Source organism: Salmo trutta, chromosome 2, assembly GCF_901001165.1.
Source record: "Salmo trutta chromosome 2, fSalTru1.1, whole genome shotgun sequence".
NCBI classification, from domain to species: Eukaryota; Metazoa; Chordata; class Actinopteri; order Salmoniformes; family Salmonidae; genus Salmo; species Salmo trutta.
This window is the reverse complement of record NC_042958.1, coordinates 67,116,581-67,133,875: the sequence shown is the minus strand read 5'-3', so window position 1 is coordinate 67,133,875 and position 17,295 is coordinate 67,116,581. Positions and strand designations below refer to the sequence as shown.

The 17,295-nt window shown below is 44.0% G+C and overlaps 1 protein-coding gene across 3 annotated transcripts in view; it reads right to left on the bottom strand.

The window, feature by feature from the left end:
* The window catches only part of LOC115161213 (signal transducer and activator of transcription 5B), a 32,101-nt gene extending 15,338 nt beyond the window's left edge, over positions 1 to 16,763 (bottom strand). For all 3 annotated transcript variants that reach the window (XR_003869213.1, XM_029712012.1, XM_029712022.1), the window contains exons 1-10: positions 16,494 to 16,763; positions 14,485 to 14,626; positions 13,364 to 13,520; positions 12,317 to 12,406; positions 11,929 to 12,109; positions 11,335 to 11,465; positions 9,974 to 10,125; positions 9,588 to 9,743; positions 4,089 to 4,268; positions 120 to 207 (exon numbers count right to left, since the gene is read on the bottom strand). Coding sequence is in view for 2 of the 3 variants with exons in the window: in XM_029712012.1 (XP_029567872.1) it covers positions 120 to 207; positions 4,089 to 4,268; positions 9,588 to 9,743; positions 9,974 to 10,125; positions 11,335 to 11,465; positions 11,929 to 12,109; positions 12,317 to 12,406; positions 13,364 to 13,520; positions 14,485 to 14,612 (1,263 nt within the window). In the remaining variant the exon portion in view is untranslated. The remainder of the gene's footprint in view (positions 1 to 119; positions 208 to 4,088; positions 4,269 to 9,587; positions 9,744 to 9,973; positions 10,126 to 11,334; positions 11,466 to 11,928; positions 12,110 to 12,316; positions 12,407 to 13,363; positions 13,521 to 14,484; positions 14,627 to 16,493) is intronic.
* Positions 16,764 to 17,295: the final 532 nt, after the last annotated feature.

Genomic DNA, 17,295 nt, shown 5'->3' with positions numbered 1-17,295 from the left:
ATTTAGCACTATGCATGTAGGCCAATTCCCAACAGTGTAAAGGGTTAATACGCATGTACATGTTTGACATAATTGTATTTTTTTTTAAAGCACGTTGGTGTTTATTTGTCCTAACTCACCATGTTCCTGAAGTGAGCACTCAAGGTTCCCGTGGTCCGGTGGTATTCCATCACACAGTTGTTGTTGAGAATTTCTCCACTGCTGTCACTGCAAAACAGACAGAGAAATAAATCTGTCAAACTGTTGTGTGTGTACACGTGTGCGTACATGTACAAATGTGTATATTTGTCAACTTTTGGTTGCGGGTGAAAGTAGTGGCCCTAGAATTGGACTGAGAAGAAGTTTCACATTTTGTGTGTGTGTGTGTGTGCGTGTAAGTGTATGTGTAGGGCTGTAGCCAACAATGAAGACACCGTGGTCAGGACCTCAGTTAAAGTGTTTTTTTTTTTATAGGAACTCAATCAGGGCTTCAACTTACTGTTGAAAGTTTGAATACACAAGGTGCAATTTCAAAACTTGGTTGTGCATTAGCAGCTTTCCTCGTTATATATGAAATCTTCTACGTCATATTCGTAAACAACAGGTGTAGACTAACAGTGAAATGCTTACTTACAGGCCCTTCCTGACAATGCAGAAAGAAAATGGAGAAATAATAGAAAAGTAATAACAATAATAACAGTATTAATTAATACACAATGACTAAGTATAACTTGGCTATATACACACGGGTACAAGCACCGAGTCGATGTGAAGGTGTACAAGGTAATTGAGGTAGATACAGTTGAAGTCGGAAGTTTACATACGAGTTTTAATGACTCCAACCTAAGTGTATTTCAACCACGCCACAAATTTCTTGTTAACAAACTAATAGTTTTGGCAAGTCGGTTAGGACATCTACTTTGTGCATGACACAAGTAATTTCTCCAACAATTGTTTACAGACAGGTTATTTCATTTAGAATTCACTGTATCACAATTCCAGTGGGTCAGAAGTTTACATACACTAAGTTGACTGTGCCTTTAAACAGCTTGGAAAATTCCAGATAATTATGTCATGGCTTTAGAAGCTTCTGATAGGCTAATTGACATCATTTGAGTCAATTGGAGGTGTACCTGTGGATGCATTTCAAGGCCTACCATCAAACTCAGTGCCTCTTTGCTTGACATCATGGGAAAATCAAAAGAAATCAGCCAAGACCTCAGAAAAAAAACTGTAGACCTCCACAAGTCTGGTTCATCCGTGGGAGACAATTTTCAAACGCCGGAAGGTACCACGTTCATCTGTACAAACAATAGTATGCAAGTATAAACACCATGGGACCACGCAGCCGTCATACCACTCAGGAAGGAGACACGTTCTGTCTCCTAGAGATGAACGTACTTTGGTGCGAAAAGTGCAAATCAATCCCAGAACAGCAAAGGACATTGTGAAGATTCTGGAGGAAACAGGTACAAAAATATCTATATCTACAGTAAAACGAGTCCTATATCGACATAACCTGAAAGGCCGCTCAGCAAGGAAGAAGCCACTGCTCCAAAACCACCATAAAAAAGCTAGGCTATGGTTTGCAACTGCACATGGGGACAAAGATCATACTTTCTGGAGAAATGTCCTCTGGTCTGATGAAACAAAAATAAAACTGTTTGACCATAATGACCATCGTTATGTTTGGAGGAAAAAAGGGGGAGGCTTGCAAGCCAAAGAACACCATCCCAACCGTGAAACACGGGGGTGGCAGCATCATGTTGTGGGGTACTTTGCTGCAGAAGGGACTGGTGCACTTCACAAAATAGATGGCATCATGAGGTAGGAAAATTATGTAGATATATTGAAGCAACATCAGAAGACATCAGTCAGGAAGTTAAAGCTTGGTCGCAAATGGGTCTTCCAAATGGACAATGACCCCAAGCATACTTCCAAAGTTGTGGCAAAATGGCTTAAGGACAACAAAGTCAAGGTATTGGAGTGGCCATCAAAGCCCTGACCTCAATCCCATAGAAAATTTGTGGGCAGAACTGAAAAAGCGTGTGCGAGCAAGGAGGCCTACAAACCTGACTCAGTTACACCAGCTCTGTCAGGAGGAATGGGCCAAAATTCACCCAAATGATTGTGGGAAGCTTGTGGAAGGTTATCCAAAACGTTTGACAGTGTGGAGTGCAATAGAGATTGTGTCATCTGTGGAGGAAGTATGCGAATTGGAGTGGGTCCAGGGTGTCTGGGATGATGGCCTTGATGTGGGGAGTGCTGTATTAATGTATCATTCAAATGATCGCATAGCCAGCTAGCTAACTACCTACACAAGCCAAACAAACTGACTTGCCATTCGTCCAGCAGCTCCACACTGACTAATGAGTAAAGGTGATGGACTTTTGTATCCTCTAGTTGCACAGGTGACATGCTGGAAGAAAGGAGCACCGCGTCTGAGCATTTTCCTGTTTGCTTCTGGCCCTATACAGCTCGTTGAGTGTGGTCTTTGTGCCAACATCGGTTAGTGGTGGTAAATAGACACCAGCTGCTTTTGTTGAACAATTAAAAAAAAGGTCAATAGACTGCATTTCAAACATCCAGGAATGATTAATGAATTCAGGGCTTGTAAAATTATACCTAGAGTTAATATAATCCTTCAACCATAAGACCCACAAATAAGTTAATAATTTAATCAAAATAGTTTAACCTGCTTTTTTGCAATATTCACTGATCTGGCTTTCATGTCTATGAATATGATTTTGATTTTTAACAAAAGGGGTTTTGTTAAAAATCTAACCAGAACCATCCAATGCAATGCACATCCACTAATAATGACCAACTTCTGGTAGCAGGCATTATAGAAAGTTAACACAGGTCTCAAACAATCTCTCAAGCACAAGCCCAGTGCTAGTGATTAGCCAGCTAATCTTTATATTTAAAGTGTAGCCAACTTGGATCTATGTGCTTTGCTAACAAGGTAGAACAGTTGAACTGTTATGAATACACCCTCCTGTCTGTCTCCAACTGTTTGAACAATAGATAGTTCACTTTATTTAGATGTTGAAATCAAATGGCCTACCTGGATAAGATGCTAATTTCTCAGAATGAGAACGATTTGCCAATTCCTTATGCATCTATTTTATGCTCATTGCACATTTATAAAACACAGACGAGACAGCTAGCACATAAGTCTGTTGCTAAAATGTTGCTCACGGTACTGAAATACCGTGCACAACAAACTGAGCATACATTTTCCACAATCAGGTTCATTGAGTGTGAAAAACCCTGCAGCGTTGGAGTTCTTAACACACTCAAAACGGTGCACCTGGCACCTACTACCATACCCTGTTCAAAGGCACTTAAATATTTAGTCTTGCCCATTCACCCTCTGAATGGCACATAAACAAACGATGTCTCAAGGCTTAAAAATCCTTCTTTAACCGGTCTACACTGATTGAAGTGGTTTTTAACAGGCGACATCCATAAAGGTATGACAGCTTTCACCTGGATTCACCTAGTCAGTGTGTACCGGAAAAAGCAGGTGTTCCTAATGTTTTGTGAACTCCGTGTAATGTGTGTTTCTCGGTGTCCATATAACCAATTATAATCCAACCTCCTGTGATACAAATCGAGGTTAGTGATCGATGTTCTGATGTCCAGGTATTTTTGGTCATAGGAAACAATGACGGAAACATTATGTACAAAAAAAAGTTAAGATCAGCTCAAAAAAAAAAAAAAATTGGTCAGGAGACCGCAAAACGGCAGCTATCCATCGCAGCCCGATTCTAAACAAATCACTGACAGTCACCGAATTAGCCCATGTCCGTAGATCATCTAGCTAGCCAGCCATCTACACTTGTAGTAATCATGGCTGAATTATAGACCAGGCATGCAGGGCACAATTTCTTTAGTTACTCTCAGATATATTAACATGGCATAAGTCATGGCAAAGTGTAAAATTGCAGGAAATAAACTTTAAAACGGCAAACATTTCTCCCCACCCCATGGCAACAAAAAAAAGTCATCCGGACCTCACCAAAACTCAGACCCTGGCTGCGGCCCTGTGTGTGTCTGTTAGTGTGTACGCCTGTCAGAGGGTGTGTGTGTGTGTGGCGTCTCACTTGCGGGTGCTCTCATTCTTGAGAAGGGCCTTGGCCTGCTGCTCGCTGACGATGACTGCCTTGACCTGCGGGGGGTTCATGTGCACGTTGAGCTTCCCGCCCACCAGTAGGCGCACAGTAGCTGCAAACTTAGTCTGGGTCTTCAGCACCTGGGGCGGCTGCTTCTCGATGATAAACGTACTGATAGGTGAGGGAGGGATTGAGGGAGGAGGGGGGCAAGGGATGGATGGATGGATGGATGGATGGGAGGAAAGAAGGAAAGATGGTTGGGTAGAAAAAGAGAGAAAGTGGGTAAATACTGTATTTAAAAGATTAGAGGCTGCGTACAAAGAAGATAAAATGACACGATCTACAGATTGTAGGGGTGTAACGGTACACGTATTCATACTAAACCATTTTGGGATCTCAGTTTGGGCCGCACTGTGAACCTGAATGAATACATAATAGATATAACACACCGGACCTATAGGCTGCCAACACGGTTGTAAGCCTCGAAGAAAATCGGAGCAAAATCTCTCGTCTTCTGCCTATTCCATTAAAACAACTAGAGCCTATCACCCCAGTATTCCTAGCACCAGAGCAAAAAAATTATAACTTCACCTCCCCTCTGCATTCAAGCAGCCCTTCGCAGCCGATTCTGATTGGGCCAAAGAAAATTACGAGAGCGATAGGTATGTTTATAGCCGTGGATATGCGCCCATTCTCGGTGGTTGAGAAGAATAGAGGGTTTCAGCACATTGTGAAAGTGCTCGCGCCACGTTACGAACTTCGCTCTCTCACACCGACTTCAGCAAACAAGCAGTGCCCGCTCTATAAGTAAGCTAAAGCAGAAGTTGTCAATGAATTGGCCGATGCACCTGGTGTTGTGCTTATTACAGATGGATGGACCTCCAGGGCTTCTTAACAGTGACATTTTAGTCATTTTCCATCACATTACCCGGGTGGGTGAAATGAGAAGTACGTGCTACAGACACGCCCCCTTTATGAGTCACACAAGTGCATATTTCTCTTTGTAAGAGAACCTTATAGCATAGGCCTATGCAATGTCAGCCATGTTTAAATATTGATTTCAAACCCATATTGAACTTTATTTGTGTTCATTTAAGAAAATACAAAGTGTTGGTTTTCCTGATTGTGCCCTTATCAGGCATTATGACTCATGATCATATACTGAACAAAAATATTAAACACAACATGTAAAGTGTTGGTCCCATGTTTCATGAGCTGAAATAAGACCCTTGAAATGTGCTTACTTCCCTGTTAGTGAGCATTTCTCCTTTGCCATGATAATCCATCCACCTGACAGGTGTGGATTATCAAGAAGCTAATTAAACAGCATGATCATTACACAGGCCACTTTAAAAATGAGCAGCTTGTCACACAACACAATGCCACAGATGTCTCAAGTTTGAGGTAACATGCAATTGGCATGCTGACTGCAGGAACGTCCACCAGGGCGGTTGCCAGAGAACTGAATGTTCATTTCTCTACCAGAGAATTTGGCTGTAATTCCAACCGGCCTCATGTGAACACGTGTAACCATACCAGCCCAGGAACTCCACATCCGGCTTCTTCCCCTACGGGATCGTCTGACACCAGCCATTCACACAGCTAAGGAAACTCAGTTTGCACAACCGAAGAATTTCTGCAAACCTTTTTTACATTTACATTTTAGTCATTTAGCAGACACTCTTATCCAGAGCGACTTACAGTAGTGAATGCATACATTTTTCATTAAAAAAAAATATATTTTCCGTACTCTTCCCCCGTGGGAATCAAACCCACAACCCTGGCGTTGCAAACACCATGCTCTACCAACTGAGCCACAAACAGTCAGAAAACGTCTCGGAAGCTCATCTCCGTGCTCGTCGTCCTCACCATGGTCTTAACCTGACTGCAGTTCGGCATCATAGCCAACTTCAATGGGCAAATGCTCACCTTCGATGCACACTAACACACTGGAGAAGTAAGCTCTTCATGGATGAATCCCAGTTTCAACTGTACCGGGCAGATGAAACATGTTGAAAGGACCTGTACACAATTCCTGATAGATGAAAATGTCCCAGTGGCCTGCATACTCACCAGACATGTCACCCATTGAGCATGTTTGGGATGCTCTGTAAGACAGCATGTTCCTGCCAATATCCAGAAACTTCGCACAGCCATTGAAGAGGAGTGGGACAACATTCCAATCAACAGTCGGATCAACTCATTACGAAGGAGAAGTGCGAGGCAAATGGTGGTTACACCAGATACTGACTGGTTTTCTGATCCACGTCTAGGGTTGCACATTTGGGGATAATTGTGAGGTGGAAACTTTCCATGGGAATTAACGGGAATTTATATTAATACCATTTAAATGTAGATGTTTTTTTGCATTGGATATATTTACCATATCATATGGAGACTGAAACAAATATTTTACCTTAAGTAGACATTTGCAAATTATTAAATCCTTCCAATAGAAATAAAAACAATTTAGTTACAAATTGAACTTTAATTAAATGAGTTGACTCTTCACATGGGATGATTTCACTGAACAAAAGGGAATATTGAATGATCCATCGCATCTCCCAATAACATTTTCAACATACATCTGTAAAATGATAGTCTAGAAACTAAAGCTTTGGTTGTCTTCCTCTCAGGCTTCCATGTCTTCTCCCTGGACCTCCTCAATGTCCAATTCTTGAACAGACTGAGGCCTCATCTTCACTGTCACTTTCCAACCTTGTTAAGGATGGCTCATTGTCAGGCTCAAAAAGCCTCAAATTTGCCCGGATAGCCACCAATTTTTCAACCCTTGTATTGGTCAGCCTGTTGCATGTTTTGGTGTGTGTGTTCCCAAACAAGGACCAGTTGCCCTCTGAGATGGCGGATGTTGGTGGGATTTGGAAGATGGAAGCAACAGGGGAAAGAGCCTCCGATCCACAAAGTCCCTTCCACCAGGTGGCTGATGAGATATGTTGGCACAACTGCCATATTGCATCTCCATCCCAAAGCCCTTGCTTGGAAGCGTACTTTGCCAGACTGCCAAGAACCTTGCCCTCATCCAGGCCAAGGTGGCGAGACACGGTAGTGATGACACCATAGGCCTTGGTGATCTCTGCACCAGACAGGATGCTCTTGCCAGCATACTTGGAGTCCAACATGTACACTGAGGCGTGTATGGGCTGCAGGCAGAAGTCTTCACGCTTTTTGATGTATTTCAGAACAGCATTTTCCTCTGCTTGGAGCAACAGTGAAGTGGGCAGGGCAGTACGGATTTGTTCTCTTACATTTGCAAGCAGAGTCTGAACATCAGACAGGATGGCATTGTCTCCCTCAATCCGTGCAATGGCTACTGCTATAGGTTTCAGGAGTTTCAGGCTGCTTACCACTCTCTCCCAAAATACATCAACAAGGAGGATCCTCTTGATGCAGCTGTCCATATTGGCAGACTGTGATATGGCCATTTCTTGGAGAGACTCCTTCCCCTCCAGGAGACTATCAAACATGATGACAACACCACCCCAACAGGTGTTGCTGGGCAGCTTCAATATGGTGCTCTTATTCTTCTCACTTTGCTTGGTGAGGTAGATTGCTGCTATAACTTGATGACTCTTCACATACCTAACCATTTCCTTGGCTCTCTTGTAGTGTATCCATTGTTTTCAGTGCCATGATGTCCTTGAGGAGCAGATTCAATGCATGACCAGCACAGCCATTGGGTGTGATGTTAGGGTAGGACTCCTCCACTTTAGACCAAGCAGCCTTCGTGTTCGCAGCATTGTCTGTCACCAGTGCAAATATCTTCTGTGGTCCAAGGTCATTGATGACTGCCTTCAGCTCATCTGCAATGTAGAGACCGGTGTGTCTGTTGTCCCTTGTGTCTGTGCTCTTGTAGAATACTGGTTGAGGGGTGGAGATGATGTAGTTAATTATTCCTTGCCCACGAACATTCGACCACCCATCAGAGATGATTGCTTTCTCTATGATTTGCTTGACCTTCACTTGAACTCTGTTGAACTCTGCATCCAGCAAATGAGTAGATAAAGCATGTCTGGTTGGAGAGGTGTATGCTGGGCGAAGAACATTCAATAATCTCTTCCAATACACATTGCCTGTGAGCAGCGGTGAACCAATTGCATACACAGCTCGAGCAAGACATTAATCTGACTACGTTCCTCCACTGAGTCAAAAAAATGCTTCCGATTCCAGGAGGACCATGAGCTGTTACTATCAATAAGGTGTCTGATTCATCATTTTCACCTCGAATAGAAGTAGAGGGACTTGTCAGATGTTGCTTGTTGTGAGCGCTGAGGGAACTTTATGCACTTGGCCAGATGATTCTGCATCTTTGTTGCATTCTTCACATAAGATTTGGCACAGCTTTTCGTTCTACATTAGCTACAGTGAAATGACTCCACCCATCAGATAGGATAATGCCACAGGCACTGTGAAGATAAGAAAAAAAAACATTTAAAAAATACAATTCCATGTACAGATAAATAGTTAAGCAGTTAGATTAAACAACTCCTTTGTAAGATAAATATTTTATAATGAAACATGTATGGAAACAGGTGAATTAACACTCAGCAGGCTCAAGCAAGCCAAGACCCACATGGTAGCAAAAACTAGCAGAAATTGTTAAGTAAGAAATTATTTAAACCCTTTGCTGTAGGCTACTATTTACTAGTTAACAAAAAATAATGTTCTTCATTAAATATATTCACCCCATCCAGTATTGTAATCAAAACTTACCAGAAAGCATGTAGTCCTTGGCTCAGACAGTGTGGTAGTGTGGGCTCAATAGCATCTCAGTGTGCAAGATCTTGAGAATGAGCTGTACATGTGATGGAAGAGTGCACTGTGCATGCAGAGGGTTGCAATTCCATTGAATTGGGGATAGTTTAACCAAAATATGCCACAAGACCTAGAATTGCCTTGTGTATCCCACAAAAAAAGTTTCACTGTTATAAGCTAACATTTTTGATGAATATAAGCAAAATTCCCCAAATTCCAGGGCTTAACTTCCCATGGAAAGTTTCCGACCCTTTGCAACCCTATCCACGTCCATACCTTTTTTTAAGGTACATATGTGAAACAAATTCATATCTATATTCCCCCGTCATGTGAAATCCATAGATTAGGGACAAATTAAAAAAATTCAAATCGACTGATTTCCTTATATGAACTGTAACTCAGTAAACTCTTTCAAAATTGTTCCATGTTGCGTTTATATTTTTGTTCAGTATATATAGAATCTGGACCAACACTTTCTATTTTATTAAATAAACAAAAATGTGTTCCATTAGACTGGAATTGGAGGCAAATGATTACAAATACAAAACACACAGAACTATCGGGCTATACTGCCCTGAGCATGCAGTTCTGCAAACTTGTACAGAAGCACACACATGCACATCATGATCAGCACATTAACACACCTGTACTCTTTGCATTATTGTGGATAACCTGGAAAACAAACACCCCCCCCCACACACACACGCACAGCCCTACCTGGTGACGAGGGCGGAGATGATGTCGGTGATGTCAGAGTTGAGCTTGGTGAGCAGCTCCTCCATTGGGCCAGGCAGAGGTAGCTGCTGGGTCAGGTGTTCGGCCCGCCGGATCTGCTGCCGGTTCTGCCAGATCAGGTCTGCCAGCTTTTCACACCTGGAGAGGGAAAAAAGAACAAGCCCCCAAGAACACACACACATAAGCAGAGATGCGCACACACACAAAAGCAGAATCAGAGTGAGGGACGGGAGAGCTGTTTATGTGTTCAATTTGTAAAGGAGAGTGGCGCGAGAGAGAGAGACTAACCCCGCAACCCAAGAGGAGCGTCGCCCGCATCGACTACAATGGACAGCTAGGAGTGTGTGTGTGTGTGTGGTGGGACTCACCAGGACTGCAAGACATCCAGTCCCCCTTCGGTGGGCCCCCCGTTGCCGGCCAGCTGCTGACGTCTCTTCCACTGGATCAGCTCCTCATCCAGGATCAGCGTCTGCTGCTTCCTCAGCTGGCCCAGTGTCTTCTGGTGCTTCTCCGCCAGGTCCTACACACACACACACACACACACACACAAAAAATAAAATTAAAATAAAAATAAAAATCGCAAAAAAACACAAATGGAGAGACACACGCAAGCTAGGTTTCCATCCAATTGGCGACAGATTTTAATTCGAATATTCTGGAATCTGCATAAAGAAAATATGTGCATGTTCCCACCAGTGGCATGTTTTTTTGTGGATTAAAAAAAAAAAAAACAGTCAGCTCAAGTGCACACAAAATGTACTTTATCGCTTAAGTTTTCATGTACCGAATAAAAATCTGAAGTTCAACGTGTTTCCGTCGCATTTCCAACTCTACCGATAGTTTTGTCACAAAAACTGTTGCGTTAAATAGAAAAAAGTGCCTGGTCTTGGCACATGCACTCTAGCCAACAGCTGGCAGACACAGTGCTGGTAGGCTAGTCTACATGAGGTTATTATGGGTAAGAGCAAGAGTTTATTTGTCTAACGGCAGCCAAGCATCGATCATCATGTCACCAGAATAAGACCCTCAATATTTATTGGAAAGGAGCATCAAGCTCATAACCATGCACTTCCACCACCCAGTGTAGTTCATTAGAACTTATTTTTTGTATTTTACCACCTTTTTCTCCCCAATTTCGATCAAAGCGTCCTCCGAAACATGACCCGCCAAACCGCGCTTCGTAACAATTGCCCGCTTAACCTGGAAGCCAGCAGCACCAATCTGTCAGAGGAAACGCCGTTCAACTGACGACCGGGGTCAGCCTGCAGTTGCCAGCCCGCCACAAGGAGTCGCTAGAGCGCGATGAGCCAAGTAAAGCCTCCAAGGCCAAACCCTCCCCTAACCCGGACAACGCTGGGCCAAATTGTGCGCCGCCCTATGGTACTCCCGATCACAGCCGGTTGTGATACAGCACAGGATCGAACCCGGGTCTGTAGTGACGCCTTTAGCACTGTGCAACTCGGGAGGCCCCATCTGAACTCATCTCAGCTGTAGCCTAATAAATTGCATGGTTTACTAACATCTGTACCAGGTCAAGTCATTTTATAGTAACGAAATCAATAGAACACCAAATTGTCAAATTCGTTAATTCCCCAATTCCCTTAATTGGAGGAAATGTTTATGCTTCTGGCTCCAACCTAGTAGTATTGAATGTGTTGCTTGTGTATGCACTGTATATCTGCCAGTCTGTTTCTGCAGTGTGTGTATGTATGCATGTTCAGAAGCGTACCAGTCTGTATTTCTGCAGTGTGTTGGCCTCCCTGGTGAGCCAAGCCTCCACGGTGGCTCTCTTGGCCTGCAGGCTGGTCTCCCTCTGGGTTCGCTCTTCTGCCGGCACGGCCGACAGACTGCTCAACTGGGCTACAGAGAGGAGGAAGGAGGAGGTGGAGGGTTGAAGTAGGGGGGGTGATGAATGGAGGATGAAGAGTAGAGGGAGGTTGAAGGAGGAGGGAGTAAAGAAGAGGGAGAAGTGGTGGTGGCAGCATGGGTAAATACATCTAATTTCCCCGTTACATACACCCACCTGGAGAGCTACTATACGGAGTATGCAGGCTTTTACTCTAACCACTAACAGGGCTGATCCACTAACATGATTCAGCTCATCAAGGCCCTGAGGCGCGGTCGATTAGTTGAATCTGGGTCGTATTCATAAGGCACAACATGGAAGAAAACAGAGTGAAATGGGGAAGAACTACCTGAACTTGTCCAACAAGAAATGCTTGTTTTGGTTGCGAAACTTTTTGCTACAGTGTACCCAAGTGGGTTAATCCCTCCAGGAATGCATGGAGAAGCGCTGCTGTAATATAGGCAGTCAGCGTCTCACCCTGGATGCGCAGGTTCTCCTGGTACTGGATGATGAAATACTCCTGGTTGTGCTGCAGCTTGCGCAGCTCGTTCTCAGTCTCCTGCGTGGACACGCGCAGCTCCTCGAACGTCTGGTTGATCTGCTGGTGCCTCTGGGACAAGCTGTCCATGGTCCCGCCCCCACCGCCGCTCCCGACGGCCTGCCAATGGGGAGAGAGGCCGTGAGAGAGCCGTCCAATTGGATGACAGAGCTCCGGCAGGATGAAGTATAGTCAAGGCCGCCGGGGGGCACGTTCAACAGAGAGCGACATCATAGAACAAAGCATTTTGTACAACTGATATGATTTGCTGTCTTGTAGAATAGGGAGTCATTTCAGCTCTATACACTGTGTGTGCGTAAGTCTCACGTTGGTGGCCTCCTGCACCAGCCTCTGCTCCGAGTGAAGGATGTGCTTGATGCAGCGCACCAGCTCAAGAGGACAGCGGTCATAGGTGCTCTGAGGAAGCAAAGGATGCATTTGTCATACAAACACACACACACACGCAAGTGTACACACACAGAAACAGCTGCAGATACAAAAACTAAAACGTGCACACACAAGATTTCACTACTCTTCCGCAGAGGATACACTTCAGTATCCTTCGCTAAAGGAGGTAATTGAGAAGGGGAGCAAACTCCGTTCGCCTACTACCGAATTGGCACCCTTCTCGACCACTTATCGGTTTTCAGAGGAGAGGAGGACGGAGGAGTCAAAGAGAATACAAGACTTCTGTCTAATCGAGAATCTCCCACACACACACACAAAGAAACAGCTGCACTGTGACGAAGTGGACAGCCACTGTCGTGACAACGCCACCCCAGTAGCATGGGCTGCTGTTCCAATACGGAGCCCTGCACCACCAGGGGAGTGAGAGCATACTGCATACATACTCTAACAAGGCTAACTCAATCAGATCAATCAACTGAAATGGGTTTTGTGGGCTAACATCAGTGTGGGAGCCAGGCGTTTGTAACACTGCCACTTGACCTTCGACGCAGTGACCATTTCGTACCACGTTGTGAAGTTAAAGAGTGCTACAGAGAAACGCCTTTGGAATTTCCCTAATCTTCTGCTTCATTTCAAGGTGCCAAAAATTCAGTGTGATCCAACGCCGGATTAGCCACCTCCCGCTGTAACAGTGCTGGGCCTTAATTAGGCACCAATTGGAAGAAAACCCAGACCTGCCCATTTAGAGAAGCTTGTTTTCATCTTTCATTGCGAAATGTTGCGTCCCTTAATGAACACAAACTAGTGTAGGTGTCTCTCCCATAGAGGTAGAGTGTTGCCTAATCAGCTCATGCCTACAGTCTTGTCTCCTGTGCTGGAGAACCAGAAGACATGTAATTCAAGCTGCATTACACCAGAGTTCCGCTTCTACTTAGGGTGCACACTCTGGCCCCTTTGGTCTCTTACCTTGAGCTGGCTGGCGTAGTGTCCCAGTTTGATCTTGAGCAGGAAGCCATCCTCCCCCACTTGGTGCTCGGCCTTCCTCTGCAGCTCCTGCACCAGGCTGTCCAGCAGACGCTTGGCCTTCAGCTCATCCTGGGGGTTCTCCAGCTCCACAGAATCCCTGGGTTGCCCGGGTCAGGGGTCAAACAGACAACATCAGAAGTATTAAGTTGTGGGACATGGGTTTATATACTCATTATCCATGCCTTTATCTCCAGCTCTCTCAATGTAACACACACAGGTTCTCTTTTTCCTGTGTAACCTTCTGTGCATTTCACACAACATTGTTTTCTCACATGCACACAAGTACTACAGATGTAAACTAGCTCCATAGCAAATTCCAGCACATATATCATTTGAGTTTTCACATCAATGTCTATGTGCTACTGTCCCTGTCAAATAGACTAAATTCCTTAGAAACACGCACACACATTTAGCCTAAAATTCTCTCTCTGGGTTTCCAGGTCCCTAAGAGACCATTTTTTAAAATATATAACGTAAAATCAAAAATCAAATGTGCATACAAGACAGACTAATTTTCTTGTACAGTCACACACACACACACTGTTTTACCTTAAATTTGCCACTGTTCGGAAGTGAACTAAAACTGTCAAGACCCACTCAAGACTACAGAGAACAAGTGGACGAATAAGAAAAACTAACTAACAAATGCCATTGCTACCTCTCGTGCACACACCCGCATGCAATACACATTCCACCCTTTTCTCAGTCAGTGCACTTTGCAACAACTGTTTTGTGGCTAAGTCAAAGCGTCATTCAGTTGAAGCTTATCCAATGTTAAATGAAACTCTGCAAAAGCAGTGCATACCATGCACTTGTTAAGCAAGGCCAATGCAAATTCAAGTCTCAAGCACAAGTAAAATACCTGTGTGTGGGACATTTAAGCACCTATTTGAGAGTGTGTGCATGATTTGTCCACAATTTGTTTAAAAAAAAACAAAAAACAGAAGCCTATGTTAAGACATGCATTAGGACTGCAGCCATCAATATGATCAATAAGACTAACCCGGATAAATAAGAGGGGAAAAGGGATAAAAGTCATGAGAAAAGTGGTGTAAACTCACCAGAGCTGCCCCTCGATCCACTGGGCCAGGTAGTGGCGCACCTCTATGGGGAAGTGCTGTCCGTAGAGCGACTGCATCTGGTGCAGCGCATCCCCCTGCAACTGCTGGGCCTGGATCCACACCGCCATCCTCCTTCAGCCCCCTGCCCCGAGCACACAAAGACACAGGAAGGAGGTGAGAGAGAGAGGTAGATGCAGAGAAGTGGAGAGAAGAGGGAGAGTGGATGGGAGAGGCAGAGGAGGGATGAGAGAATGTTAGAGTTGGTAGAGGAGAGCAGGGGAGAGTGGGTGGAGGAGAGGGAGAGCAGAGGAGATAGGGTGAGTGAAGGAAAGGGGAGAAGAGGAAGGGGAGAGTGGGTAGAGGAGAGGAAAAGATGGGACAAAGAAATGAGAGGGAGAGCAGAGGAAACAAGTGAGGAGGGAGGGAGAGTAAAGGAAAGGATAGAGTCCAAGATGCGTGAAGGAAAAAGAACGAGTAGCGGGGAGACAGACGGGAAAAGTTACAATTGTGTGTGTGGGGTGACAAAATAAATAGGCTATGTCCTATCCTGGAGAAACTCTACGCCCCAGGCTGTCACCGGCAGAATGAGAAGGGCCAGCAGCTGCCAGACTCTCAGGATGTTGTTGACCAACAACCTCATTAAATCAGGACATGCAAAAACCTTACTCCAGCCAAGCCATTGGTTTAACAGGTGATGGGAAGTGTGCCATTGACTAAGCCTAAACCCACTCCTACCACTCCTTTCCAAATCTGGTGCCAGCACTGGGTTAGGAGTGGAATGACAACATAGCTAGTAGCCTTAGGCCAGAGTAGGCTCTAGCGATGCAGCCCAGTCTTTTGCATGGATAGAAGATACACATCTTTTTCCAGGTTTGCAGTGTCACTGGGATATGGATGCTGCCACTCCTCAAAGTTTGTAAAACCATATTTGCATACTCAAATGTATGGTCATGGTACACTATTCTCAGTCCAGTATTTAGCCTTACAAACTGCTGACATGAATGCAAAAGCTTGAGAGACTAGTTAGTAGTATGCATTAAGCCCAACAAGAAGCCTTCAAACCCTTCAGCAGAAAAATATTGTTCGCATGTAGTCTCATAAAAATCAAACAGCACACTCATCCACAAGCAGTTCGCTACCCCCGCAATAACATCTGCATGTGATCAATTCAATTTGAACATCCAATTCATGCAGCTAGCCATCAACACAAGGGTTTTTGGCCAGTCTAAAAACCGTTCCTTGTTTTTGGACAGCTACTTATTATACCATTACTTGTATTGATAGGTAGCTGTATAAATGGCGTGTTTGCCATGTTTACAATTTATACAGTGTACTGACACTGATGTATATTATAATACGAATGTGTGTGAGACAGCGTTGTGGACATGTAGCTTCTGAGCACCACATCATGGAATGTCCATTTTGCGAGCATTTGATTTCGCTTTCGGGTTTAGCCAGCTGATTGACAGTTCTACTTTTGTTGTGATAAACTGTTTAGCTAGCTATAACAACGCACAAATGAGTTTGTGATCTGGCCAACTAACTTAGTTGCCTACTGTAACTAGTGTCTTTGCTTTAACTAACTTTACTGCTAGCACCGTTAGGAAGGGCTCAATGCAAGTGTTTCACGGTTAAGTCTACACGCGTTGTATCCGGCGCATGTGTGATATTTTTATTTGATTCGAAGCTAGGTAGCTAACTAGCTTAGTTAACCAGCTAACTATTTAGCTAAGTGAGTATTGTTAAAGTACATAGATAGGCTAGGTAACGTTAGCTAGTTTGTTTGCCAGAGCAAACATACATGTTGATAGCGGCTACTGTAGCTAACTAACGTTAGCTATCTGATTACGTTAGTTGGACGACACATTATAACCAACTAGATAGTTAGTTAGGACCTTAGAAATAAAATGCAAATCGTGCATTAGGTTGCAGGCTAGCTAACGTTAGTCAAGTTAGTTTACAAATATTTCGAAATGTAAAGAAAAACATGAGTGCAATCAGTCGCTTACCTATTTCCAGACAGCAAATCTGATTTAGATCATAGGGCACAGGAAACACCAAAACTAAGCCCTTCAAACGTTTTGTGTTTAACGTTAGCTAGCTAGCCAATGTTACCCAGAATGTTGCGGTTTGTCATATCGAACCATTACCGGTATCGTAATAGCCAGTTTTCAATTTTCTTGGCAAGAAAATCAACTAGCAACCAGCTGTTGCTGCTACTATATAGCTAACTAACGTTAGCATAAAACTATTGGCATGCACCACCCACTTCCGGGGAGAATGCTCGTTTTGGTTATAGCAGCGCTACCTCCTCCGTCTTATAGCTAGCTAAAATATGCTAACGTTATTTATATAAGCTAGTTAATACAAAGCCATGCAAGTGTAACACAAACTACAATGTAGACCCTAAATACATGGGTACGGGTGGGGACATATTGTAATGTATTTCCACTCTAGTCTAATAAAACGGAGACAATTCTATGTTGTGAGTTTTCTGTTTTTATTCTTGGTCCAGCTTCATAAGAAGCAGATCCGATAGACAGCTCTGGTTTTTACTACGTGGTAATGATGAGTCGTTCGCGAATGAACGGATCTTTTTGGTGAACGTCGGGAAGCGAATCGCATCGGTGAAAGCCATTCAGTTGGCTCCCTGATTTGCATTCTGCTACTACTGCTTTTTGAGCTCAAAACAAAGTTTTTCTGCAGATAAGTTACATAATAATTATCTACAGAGGATGAATCCTCACTACAGAAGCAATAAATAGTGGGAGAGCGCATCAGTCTGGTCCACCCGGATGTTTTCAGTGCGTG